We start from the raw sequence: 12,939 nt of genomic DNA, 5'->3' as shown, positions 1-12,939 counted from the left end.
GGATCAAGATCTCTCTTTCTCTTTAAGCAGCAATGTGACTGGATTGACCTAAAGGTAAATGAAACCCCTAATAGCAGTCAACAAGTCTACAAACATTTATTAAGCCCTTACTACTGGCTGGCACTTGGCTAAGCACTGGAAATACAAATACAAGTAAAACAACTCCTGACCTCAAGGAGCTTACATTATAATAGTGGAAGACCTCACATCAAAAAGACCTAGATGAGAGAAAAGGTATGATGAGTCAGAAAGGGAGGATGCCAAAGAGTGAAGGATGACCAGCATGAATTCTTCCTTAAAAAGGATATACCTGGAAACAGTTTTAGCTAGACTTTAAATCTCTAGAAAAGTTTAAAAATAAAGCCAGGTAAACATCATCTTTATGCCATCCTTGTTGGAGGCAGGGCAGCAAATAGATGATGGACTGAATAACTCTTCAAATGTCAATTTATTTAATGATGATCCTTCAAGAGAGCAAATCATTTTGAGTAACTCAGGCAACTTTCAGGAAGAATTTTCTGGTTTATTTGAAATTAAGTTGCTTTATAGGACAGAGTAACATAACAGCATTAAAAAAAAACAAGAATTATTCCAGTGAGAATAACTGATAGTTATATAGCATTGTAAAATTTGCAGTCTGGGGTCTACTGCTTACCACCACTAAGTAGGTCATTCAACCCATCTGGGTTTTGGCTTCCTCATTTGTCATCTCATAGGTCTAACCTGGAAGATCTCTACATTATCATCTGGCTTTGAATCTGATGATCTTAGGTGGAGAGTTTGAGTATTAACATCTCTGTCAGATGAAGAAAATAAGGCTCTAAAATAAGTCATTTGCCCAGGTCTCCTAGTTAATAAGTTTAAGAACCTGTTTCAAATTCAATTTTCTCTTGACAATAAGTGTATTGCTCTTTTCCCGTTACCTCATGCTTCTTCTATGCAAGATGGGAAGCCAGGCAGACTTTGGAAACCCTTGGATACCCACAAAATTTGTCCAACAGAAAATTTTGTCATGTTGCTTGAGGACAGATGTATATGGTACTGAATTTGTTAAGTCACTAAATTTTCTACTCCCTAATTTCCTAATTTGTAAAATTAAGATAATGATACTTCAATTATTTCTCTTTTGTCATTTTCACATTCTACCTTACATTATTTTTTGTTTACATTTCTTTTCTCCTCTTCCTCATCCATAAGCCATATGGTATATTATTTCATTTTGCTTATCCCCTGCACCTAACCATGTATTTATTACATGGTTAAGAAATGATTAATTTTAACTTTTTGACTTAACAACAAGATGATTATAAGGATCCAAAGAGAGGATTATGTGGACACATATTATAACTATAAGAAATTATCAGTTTAAAATAAAATCTATTTAAAAATACTAATTTCTAGTGATTAGATAATGTTTCACTCTCAAAACCAGCCTTGAGGTCGGATGTTTCAGGGTAAGATTGCCAATTTTAAAAAATGGTTTGATGTTCATGAAGGCTAGAGCATTGATGACAAAATTTCAAAGTTGGAAGGATCCTTGAATATGAATTTAGACCTGAACAAGAATACCTCCACCAATGTCCCTAACCAAAGATCAGTCATCCTGTTCTTGCCTGTAGACCTCCAGAGAATGACAAATCTAGTCCAAGTCATTTTTGCACAGCTGTCATTGGTCACAAACTTTTCCTTATCTTAAAGCTGAATCTACAACCTCTGCCACTCTTTGAACTAGAAGCAAGAAGTACAAATGTTCCTCTTCTCTCCAACAGCCCTTCAAATACCTAAATACACCTCTACACCTCCCCTTTCCAAGACACTGGAAAGATATCTCCCAATCTCTCTGTTTTAGACTAAACATCCTGATTTCTTCAATTAGTCCTCCATAATTTTGAAGTCCTTTACCATCCTAAAAATTTGTTCTTATTTTTACTACAGTTATTCCTTCCACATCATGGGAACTAGGGGAGCAGCATTTCCTTGATGTGGAAAATCCCCCTAAAATTTTACCCTCTCTTCATACCAGAGAAATGTATATATTTATAGTATTAAAATATAAAATATGTTGATATTAAACAAAACTATATATATCTTATACATTTATGTGTTTCTAATTTTTGTGTGTGTCATCTGCTGTGACTTCTGCAAAACTTCCAAAGGATTCTCATTTAATTCCTCATGCCAACCCATGATATATCAAAACTGCAATAATATATTATATTTATATTATATCATATATAATAACTAAAGTTCTGTATTTCAGCAATCACTAACAATAACAACCCATCAAATTTTAAATATATGTAAACGGCATCTTAATGGATATTGGCAAAAGGATAGTTTTGTAATTAATATATTATGTAGAAATTTAGATTAAGGAAATCATTTATATGTTGCAAAAATAAGGTGTGTGTTACTGAGTGAGACAGGAGTCCCAATACAAAGGTTTGAGTTACCTCTTGAGGTACCCTCTTGATAAGGACCATGGATAAAAGCAGGAGAGAAAGAATCATTCTTGCTATCAGATCTATTGAAGAATGTTGTGAAATTGGTGATGCCCAAGCATCTAAGAGTTTCTCTGATGTGGCTTTACATTACCTTGTTATCCTGTGGTAGCATTTTCATCTTTGATCCTTCATGTCAATCTGCAACTTATCATCTATGAAACCTTATCATGGGAAGACCAAATTCTCATTTTGTGTAACCATGGGCTGATAGGAATCTCCCCCTTCTGCACTTTTTCTGCAACAAGCAAAATATTCAGATTTGGGCAATATTCTTGACCTGAGAGTGAAATGACCTCAACTCTTCCAATTTGATTCAATCAATGATTGTATGTGTAACCTCCTCCAACAAGGCCATCAGTTTTTCTGTTCTTGATTCTACTATTAATTCTCATATCCATTTACAATCTGTGCCCCTCTCACAAGGGTTGTGCTAATGCCAGCTTTTTAAGGGCTCAGAATTTTTCAATTTTTAGTGTGAGCTTTTACATCTTAGAAATTAGCAAGCTACAGATCAGGGCCAGATTTATTGTTTTACTGATTATTTAGAATGAAAAAAATATGGAGGAAGTCTTGATAATATGTAGGAAACTTTGTTTTTAGAGAGCCACTTGTTAGACCTTTTACCACTCCTGTCTTCTCACATTACAGCCACCATAATTTAGGATCTCATCACTTCTTACCTGGACAATTGTAATTACTTTCTAATTTATCACACTAACTCTAATCCCTTTCCTTTAACCTCTCCTCTATATACATGTGTGGAAAATATCTATTTCCAAATATATTTTATTTCTTTTTTTTAGGATTTTTGCAAGGCAAATGGGGTTAAGTGGCTTGCCCAAGGCTCCACAGCTAGGTAATTATTAAGTGTCTGAGGTCAAATTTGAACTCAGGTATTCCTGACTCTAGGGCCAGTGCTCTATCCACTATACCACTTAGCCAGCCCCCAAACATATATTCTTGAAATACAAAGCTGAAAATGTTACCTACTACTAAAAAATTTTACTACCTATAGGCTAACCTGGGACTAACTAACTTTTTTTAAATTTATTTTGGTAATTTTATTTTAATATAATTCATTTCCTTTATAATCCTACATGTTTTATTTCACGCATTTTAAAAGCATTCTTCTGAGAAGGGATTTATAGGCTTTAACAGGTCAACAAAGGGATGCATGTCACAAGAAAAATTAAGAACTCTCCAGTTTAGGATAACATATAAAATCCTCAGCAATGTATTTGCCATTCATCTAGCTCCTATTTACTACCTGCCACCTGCATGACTTTGGGGAAGTTATTTAACCTCTCCAAGCCTCAGTTTCCTTTCTAGGTTTATTATTGCTCCCTTTCTCACACTTTCCATTTCTATCTATTAAACCTGCTCAATGTGGTGGTATTGTTATTGAGTCATTTCAGATGTGACTGACTCCCTGTGACCCCATTTGGGGTTTTCTTAGCAAAGGTACTGGAGTGGTTTGTCATTTCCTTTTTCAGTTCATTTTACAAATGAGGAAACTGAGGCAAACAGGGTTTAGTGATTTTTGCAGGGTCACACAGTAAGTAAGCCTCTTAAGTCAAATTTGAACTCATGTTCTCCTGACTACAGATGCTTTATCTACTTCACCACCTAGCTGCCCCAAACTATTCTCTGGACATGACATTTAATTTCACACCCATGTATGAATGGACCCCTTCTTCTGGAATCTATTCTTTTCTCTCCTCCACATGACAGAATGCTTAGCTGCCTTCCAAGCACAGCTCAAATGCTACCTCTTACATGCAGTCTTTTGACTCTCATCTTCTTGGAATTACTTTGTCTATGCTATGTGTGTGTGTGTGTGTGTGTGTGTGTGTGTGTGTGTGTATGTGTGTGTGTGCATGTGAAGATGCACATTTGTATATGTTTTGTATATATGTATATATATATGTGTGTGTGTGTGTGCGTGTGCGTGTGTGTGTGTGTATGTGGACATATGCATAGTGTGAAGAGGCACATTTATATGTTTTGTTTCTTCTTGCTCATATCTGTTTCCCAACCTTTTTCCCTCTGGTAGAGGGAAAGCTCTTAGAGAGTAGGAATTTTTTGCTTTTATCTTTGCCCTTTAGTCCCAATGCAATACTTTGTTCATAGTTAATGTTTAATAAAAATACATTTGTAAAATTTAATTAAAATCATAATATCCTGATATCAAATGTCAACCAATCAAAAAGTATTTATGAAAAATATTCTATCCACCAGTCACCATGGTAAAACCTTGGAAGACAGAAAAAAGTGAAACAATTCTTGCCTTTAAGAAGGATACATTCTAGCAAAAGGAGGAACATATATGTGTGTGTGTATATTATATATATATATATATATATATATATATATAGAGAGAGAGAGAGAGAGAGAGAGAGAGAGAGAAATATGTATATGAGTATTTGTGTATGGATACACACTTCAAAAAATCATATACAAATTGCCCTTTGGGAGGGAAGAAACAGAAGAGAGTCATGCAGAATGTGGTGCTTGAGCTAAGTTTTGAAAAAAAATATCAGGGATTCCTAGAAAATGATGCTTATGATAACTTTCCTTTCCAGCCTAAATACAACAGTCAAGTCCAAAGGGTAATTCATCTAAATCCTTCTCCACCATGGACTCATGTTCCATAGCATGGGATCTTAGAAAATACTTAGTCCAATCCCTTCGTTTTACAGTAAGGAATCTGAAGGCTAGTCCAACTTGCCAGGGGTCACCCAAATAATACATAGAGGAGCTAAAAGCTGAACCCTAATATAAGTAATTCCATTCTTTTTATGATACCACATTGCTCCTCATCTGAATTCTCTTGATCTCTATTTCTTGAATTTCCTACTTTTCACCTCATCCCTCATATACCATTCCTATTTAGCGTTGATATCTCTGATAGCAGTAGTCTGTATACCCCCTTGAATCTCGGGGTTGACTAGCGTGGCATATAACTGAATTAATTTTTTGATGGCCCATTCAAGATATTGATAAAGGGAGAAATAATATGATTTCTGCCTTCAGAAATTTACAAGTAATTTGAGGAAATTATTTCCTTTATACCATCAAACAGTTATTTGATAATTACGCAGGTATATGGGGGAAAGGAGTGAGCATTTATGTGCTCACCTACTATGTGCCAAACACTATACTAATCACCTTACAAATTTTATTTCATTTGTTCCTCACAATAATCCTGGAAGATAGATACCTCCTAGGACAATCAGATTTGTAGGATTGGGTTTTTTGCAAGGCAATGGGGTTCAGTGGCTTGCCCAAGGCCACACAGCTAGGTAATTATTAAGTGTCTGAGGTCAGATTTGAACTCAGGTACTCCTGACTCCAGGGTCGGTGCTCTATTCACTGTGCCACCTAGCCTCCCCCAGATTTATAGTTTTTAAAGACCTTAAAGATTATTAAGTGAAATAAGTAAGGAAACTGTGTCCCAGGGAGGCTAAACACTTGTCTGAGGTGAGGTAGGAGTAAATAGCAAAGACAAGTGGTATTGGCACTTTCCTGATCTTAGGTGAACAAGTGTCTCTCCTAAGTTAGATGTATACAGACTTGGAGATTATGTTGTGAGTTTGAGATCCAGAGATTTTGGGTCCTTTTGGTCAGAATTGACTGGTGGCCTGGGGATCAATCCTGCCAACTGCATGAGCACTCTTGGAGAAGATGATTACTAATGAGAAGATTGGTCCAAGCTTGTCCTATTTTTCCAAAGATATAGACCAAAGTTGTTTGGACAGTTAAGAGCCCATGTGAAAATGTAAAATGTCTAATCATCAGTCCTTTACACTGCATTTATGTACTGATTATTTTTAGTATCAACCTCCTAAGAAAATATAATAATAGTTAAGAGTTAATGAAATATAATCGCAGTTATAAGTTAAGAGATTGTTAATAATTTCAATTCAATTCAATAGGAATCTATGAATCTATTCTGTCCCTTACCAGTTCTTTTGTGAAGAAAAAAATGAATACTTGTCCCACACTAATTTATTTTGTGCATGGAATGCCTTTTTGAGCCAATATACCTAAACATAAGTTAAGGGACAATGGAACTTGAAGGTTTAATGACTCTAAACTTAATAAGTGGACACCAGCTTCTCCTTTAGAGTCTAGGTCCCACCAAAACAGAATCAGATCCAAATCACCTGGACAGCTCCAGAACAAAGGGGATTCTTGAGGAGGGAAAAAGAATGGGAGGGGGGTGGTTCTTAAGATATGAGGTTCCAGTCAAATAATAATTTAATAGCTTTCCTTACTGTAAGGAATAATAGGTATTATTATTCTGATTTGACAAATAAGTAAACTAAGACTCAAAAGGGGTGAATAATTTGCCCATAAATACAACTAATCAGAGACATGATTTGACCTCAAATCCCATAGTTTCAGGTTAATTCCACCATTCCATATCCCCTCTGAAAAGTGACAGTTACAGAATGAGACAGAAAAAATACTTGCAAAAATCATATTTTTATTTATCCATAATGACTATTGATCATATAAACCAATGAGTTACTTCCCACCTGGGTGAACTTCCAGTTTTAAATAGTATTCTATTTTTGAAAGGCTAACACATTCAACTATTATGTGACACAAATCAAATAGAGGAAAATGATTGGCTCAGATTGCAGATTTAAAACTAAAGAGTCTCTTGATTTATAGAACTACTCAAGTAAAGCAAATATATCTTTCTCTTTCCTGCTGTGTGGACATTGGCATGTTCCACACAGTAGTGAAATTCTACAATCTACATAAAAAAGCCATTTATGGGAAGTGGCAAGGGAATTTTGTCATGACTTGACAAGGATGAGTGGGACATAAAATCATAAATAAGAATTGAATATATAGTAATATATATTTATTTTTAATTACATAACAGTTGATATCATAAATAGTTGGTCAGTGTATCCAAAATATATATATATATATTTATATAAATAATCTAAATTATTAAATATTAATAAATAGCAAATAATTTGAGAATTGCAGGTGGGATGACTATTGTTTGACTGCTCTTTGGTTTCTGTTCTGTCTTCTTTTTCTCTTTTTTAGATAAGTTTTGGACGAGATGTCATCCAAGACAAGAGCTAGTTCAAATATAGCTTTCTTTTGAACTCTGGGGTCATTCACCTGTTGCAAAGAAGAAAAAACACAATGTTATTTTCTTATGTACAGGTCACTGAGATATCTTATCTGTGCAGTACATTAACAAATTCATCAGCTAAAAGAGACAAGAGCAAAACTAATCCTTTGATTTAAAAAAGTGCCCACAGTTCCCATAGATAATTTCTGTTTTGTTAGATTTTGTTAATTTTTGTAGAAAAATAAAGTGCCTAGTAAATATCTATACATATATGTGCATACCAATTTATGTATGTTTATATGTGTTTATGCATATATAATTACATATATAAATACATTTATATTTGCTGCTACAGAATTCTTAAAGAACTAAAGTAGGAAAGAAGAGTAGACTGAGTTAAGAGACTTTAGGTTCAAATTCAGCTCCTAATAAATAGCTCTGGAAATTTCAAAAAAAAAGTATCTCACTTTTCCCCTTAGGTTTTTGTAAGGCAGATGGAGTTAAGTGGCTTGCCCAAGGCCACACAGCTAGGTAATTATTAAGTGTCTGAGATCACATTTGAACTCAGGTCCTCCTGACTTCAAGGCCAGTGCTCTATTCACTGCGCCACCTAGTTGTCCCCAGTATCTCACTTTTCTAGGCCTCAGTTTGCTTATTTCTAACATAGGGCTGGGTTGCGGGGAATGAATGTTCAACTCTAAGACCATTTCTAAGATTTTCTACATTTTCACTAACTGCTTTTGTATGCTACCTTTGTGATTCAGTTCAATATCATCATTAATATAATCTCAAGGGAACAGAATAATAACAACTCTAAAAAAATTTTAAATTTGTCAATTACAGTTAGTTAACTTCCCATGTCTTAGTATTGGTTTCTTCTGATAGTCAAAATTTACTATTCGCATGTCCTCATACTACCTTTAGGAAAGTATTTTTGCAGCATTTTCAACAAAAAGTAGAAATATTCAACTTTTTTCTTTATGTGGTTCCTAAATTTCCTTAAAACTTTTATTCTAATGGTTAAGTCACCACACTCCCCATGCTTTCAAACTTGGTTCTTTGTTGTCATCATTTCATTTTACATGTTGTCAAAATCTGCAGTAGACCATCAAAAAGTTCTGAGGGACCCTTGAAATCTATTCCATTCCACACACTTCAGCTTATAGATGATTAAACTGAGCCCCAGAGATAGGAAATAACTTGGCCTAAGTCAACCAGCTAGGGAGGTGTGACTCAAACTCTAGACTCCTAATTGAAAAACATGCTACATGACCATGGCTAATGATAACTGGACAGAAATTTTAGTCATTAAAGCCTACCAGTGATAGTAGGGTTCCCTTGGGTTGACAGTATAGCTAGGAGAGCCCCCTTTCTCTAAACCCATCACTACCTTAATAGGTCTCTAATCATAACAAGGAAAATATTATTTTTTGGAAGAATGTTCAAAGTAATGTATTTTACTGCACCAAGGGACAGAAATAAGAAAGAAGGTATTACACAGAAGTTACAAGAAAGTAGATTAAGATTCAATTAAAGAAAGAACTTTTAACAATTGGAGCTGTCTAAAAATGGAATGAATTCTTCATGAAGGAGAGAGTTCCTACTACAACCTCCCTGAACCAGAACTAATGCTAGGGAACTAATTCATAATTGCCACAACTGTTCTTTCATATTGTATAAATTGTCTGACTTCTCTTTTTAAATGAATAAAGAGCTATAAAAATACACACACATAAGTAAATGGATAGATGGAAAGATGGATGGATGGATGGATGGATGGATGGATGGATGGATGGATGGATGGATGGATAAAATCTTGGCTCTATTATATTGAATGATTATGTAATTTAAAAAAAAATGGAACCTGCCAATCCAGTCTCTTAAATGTCTTTCCCCAACCTCCAGGAAAGTTAATTTATTGCCTTACCTAGGCAAAATAGGAGAATCTTACAAGGCTAAATAAATCTCAATGACCAACATTTCCCATTCTCCTTCTCTCTCCTTAACATTGGGAGGAGGATTGACACTGGTTATTAGTCACCCTTTGAAAAATGAATTCACCCCATCTTGATTAACTTTTCCTGTGATCATGGATTCAATGTTAACTATTATGACCAGCATTTCTTCAAAAATATATTTATGCAATTTGTCATATAATTTCCATCAAACCGTATGAAGCATGACCTCAATTTGAAGGAAAGAATTTTAGCACAGCATCATTAACTCATTGAGGCAATATTTAGTACACATGAGAGTCTTTCACTCTCATACCACAAGACAATTTCTAAAGCTAACACTGGGAGGCATGATTGCTCTTCTTGGATAATATTGGGAAATTCAGTGCCCAGAGGTACATCTTATCATTGAGTTAGTTCATTTATACACTGAGGATTTTCTTTTTAAGTCAAATTCTATTTAGAAAACCAACCATAGAATTTCATTATCACAGAATATTAATGACCTCTTACCTTAGTATTTACGATGGCTTGAAAGTCATTCAGTTTGCTGACAGTGTAGTTATCAAAGAAGTTCGTGAGCATATTTTCTGTGATATTCTCCAGGCTTTTATTGATGACAGTGTTGTTTTTGAAGATGTCAAAGATTTTCAAATAAACGGTGACAATTTGGCTCATTAGGATTTTCTTGTCACTGTCCTGGGAGGGGGAAAGAGTATTGGAGAATGTTAGAAATGACCCTGGTGGGGGTGGGGAAGATGTGGTCTGTAGTTTTAGAACTGTGAACCCACAGAGCACCTTGACCTTTGGATAGTTAACCCTCCAAGGGGATTTACTTTAGGAGTGCAAGGTGGGAGAGGTCAGAACAGTGGAACACTAGAGTGTAAAATAATCGAAATGAGGAAGAAGAAATAGCTCACCTCTTTCCAGCGGCCCATCATGCTCAAGAAAAGAGTTCCATCTTTAGATATATTAGATGACGTACTTTCATTCTGCAAAAAAAAAGAAAGTAAATATATTTTAATCTGGTCATGAATTCTCCTGAAATATACAATACACATTCTACTATGAGTTCTGATTATATTCATAAACAAGAATTATTTGAGTTCTGAGAGATTTCATTTTTCCAAACAGTCCATTTGTTTCAAGCAAGCAGTGTTTCCACCTTCATTCAAGTTTAATCGAGGCAAATGAATGAGATAAAATACATGCCATTCATCTAACTTTCCTGTTTGTACCTCTTTTGACCACTCACCAATAAACTCTGTATGGATGATAATTACAATTTTAAAAAGTCACTTTTCACATCAAAAATTCTTAGTAGTAGATGTAATAGTCTTCAACTTGTCCCACTAGGAAACACTGCCCCCTTGGGCATGGTACTCAAAGCTGCTTCTCTGACTCTGGCTAAATTCCTACAATAGTAATGAAAGTCAAAGAAGAAAAAATAGGGGTGTGTGGGGGAGTATCCTAATGAAACTTGTACAGGACTAGAAGCATGACATTTAAAGCTTTGTGTGTGTGTGTTTTTAAGAACTTCAACAAAGCTTTTAAAAAACATCCCCCAAAGTAAAATATTTCAAACACAAAAATGACCAGTTAAGAGGATCTAACAGTAGGTCTACAATAGCAAAATCTTGCTTTGGAGTCAGAAGTCCCTGATTTCAAATGTTGGTCTTGTTGATTACCATCTTAACCTACTAGCCTCTTGTGTGACCTTGGGGACACTATCTCACCCTTTTTCTTCTGTAAACTGATCAGATTCAACTTACTGACTAGTAAATTCTCTTCCAGTTCCACATCTAAGATCACATAGTTGTTAATAGATAAGGAAAAGAACAGCAAGCTGACTTCTTAAATATAACAAAAATTTCAGCAAATGACTGAAATTCTCCCAGAAGGGGTCAATGGATTACTTGCAAAGACGTGGTCCAGTTATTTTTTAGATATTTTTAGATATGGAGTATCTGTGAACTCTAGACTATCTTATTTCAATTGTCTATTGACCATCTCTTCCATTACCAAAACTAGTTTCTCCTAAATTTGCTTTTTTGCCTATCATATTTCCCAGTTATCCAATAAACCTGAAATTCTTGGCAAGTGATTGTTCTTTTCAATAAGGACAGAACTATTCTATTCCTAACAAATTCTGACCCTTTCCCCCACTATCCAATACAATTGATAATGTCTTCATCTTTCTTCATATTCCGAGAGTACCTTTCTTTAAAAATCTCAAGTCCATTCTAATTCCCTTATGAAGTTATTGGGGCCACATTGCAAAGCTGGCATGGAACCAGTTATCTCAGGTGAAGTACAGAATATGATTAATAACCATCAAATAACAGCTGTAAATTCTTGTGCCAACCCATTATAAAGACCCAGGAAAGAAAGCTGTAAACCATTTTCAAGAACAAATGAGGTATTCAAGGACAAAGGGAGGTAGAAGAAATATATATTTCCTTAAAAGTTCATACTTACAAAGTATTCCATAAGAGTTTTTAAGTCTGCCCTTACAGAAGCTTGAGAAAGATAGACAGCATTACCCCAAAAGACACAAAGCCAGGATACGAAGAGGAATCTTGAATAATTCATTGTTTCAGCAAGAAGGTGATCAGGCACAAGAAGAGTAGAAACCAAGTGCTTCCTTGTGTATCAGTTTATCTGGTCCAGGTCACTTAGCCTAATTAACCCCTCTTTCCTAATAGCAGACCTGCTGATGATCAAGAGAAGAATGTACTTTACCTCCTTCAGCTGTTCATATTTATACGTGGCTGTTGAATGTCACATCACAATTTTTCACAAGTTTTAGCAAATGAGATGGTGTGAGATAGGCAGTGATGTTAGTTGAGGTTATTAATAGCAATGATGTTGTGGGATTTCAATCTTGTCATTAGTTTCCTTTAACTAACCTGGGGTCTTTGGGCAATAGTACTCATTGTCTCCACCACCTGTACTGGTGTTGGATCCCTAGAAAGCATTTCAACTTCACCTGGGACTTCAAACTGGAAATTTTCCTTATACCACCACCCAACTTTATGTTAAGAGTATCTCTTCATTGGCAGCATAAATTGAGAATTTGTTTGTGGTTGGTAATAAGCAGAAAAGGAAATTCTGGTCTATGGGCAACCCTGCCCTGACAAAGTAGAAGCACTTTTGACTTTTTCTTGCAAATTGCAAAAAAAAAAAAGTCAAGAAAGACTGTGGTTAAGGGGTCAGCATGATGAGGAAACCTTTAGAATTGGTTGAATAATATTCATCACCATTTTCTAGACATTCTAACAGATATTCTTAAACTGGGGTTCAAATACAGATTTCAAGAGGTTCATGAATTTGGATGATGCAAAAAAAACTCTACATCTTTATTTTCACTCACCTCTAA

At 35.1% G+C, this 12,939-nt stretch overlaps 1 protein-coding gene across 1 annotated transcript; it reads right to left on the bottom strand.

Annotated features, from left to right (window-relative positions):
* Positions 1–7,007: 7,007 nt before the first annotated feature.
* Positions 7,008–12,273, bottom strand: IFNG (interferon gamma). Its single transcript, XM_074220782.1, has 4 exons — positions 12,039–12,273; positions 10,481–10,552; positions 10,074–10,259; positions 7,008–7,652 (listed from the first exon to the last, which is right to left on the bottom strand). Exons 1-4 carry the CDS (start codon positions 12,150–12,152, stop codon positions 7,521–7,523), a joined length of 504 nt encoding a protein of 167 aa, XP_074076883.1. The 5' UTR covers positions 12,153–12,273; the 3' UTR covers positions 7,008–7,520.
* Positions 12,274–12,939: the final 666 nt, after the last annotated feature.

Source organism: Macrotis lagotis, chromosome 2, assembly GCF_037893015.1.
Source record: "Macrotis lagotis isolate mMagLag1 chromosome 2, bilby.v1.9.chrom.fasta, whole genome shotgun sequence".
Classification (NCBI taxonomy): Eukaryota; Metazoa; Chordata; class Mammalia; order Peramelemorphia; family Peramelidae; genus Macrotis; species Macrotis lagotis.
Note: the sequence above shows the minus strand (reverse complement) of the source record. Positions and strands in the feature narration are given on the sequence as shown.

What these genes read in the sequence shown, in the direction of transcription:
- IFNG (XM_074220782.1), bottom strand. Translation starts at nt 12,152, where the DNA reads ATGAATTATTCAAGATTCCTCTTCGTATCCTGGCTTTGTGTCTTTTGG. An exon ending in AAACTCTTATGGAATACTTT is followed by an intron (nt 10,553 to 12,038) that starts GTAAGTATGAAC and finishes TTTTTTTTGCAG; the next exon opens with AATGAAAGTACGTCATCTAA. An exon ending in AAGCCATCGTAAATACTAAG is followed by an intron (nt 7,653 to 10,073) that starts GTAAGAGGTCAT and finishes TCTTTGCAACAG; the next exon opens with GTGAATGACCCCAGAGTTCA.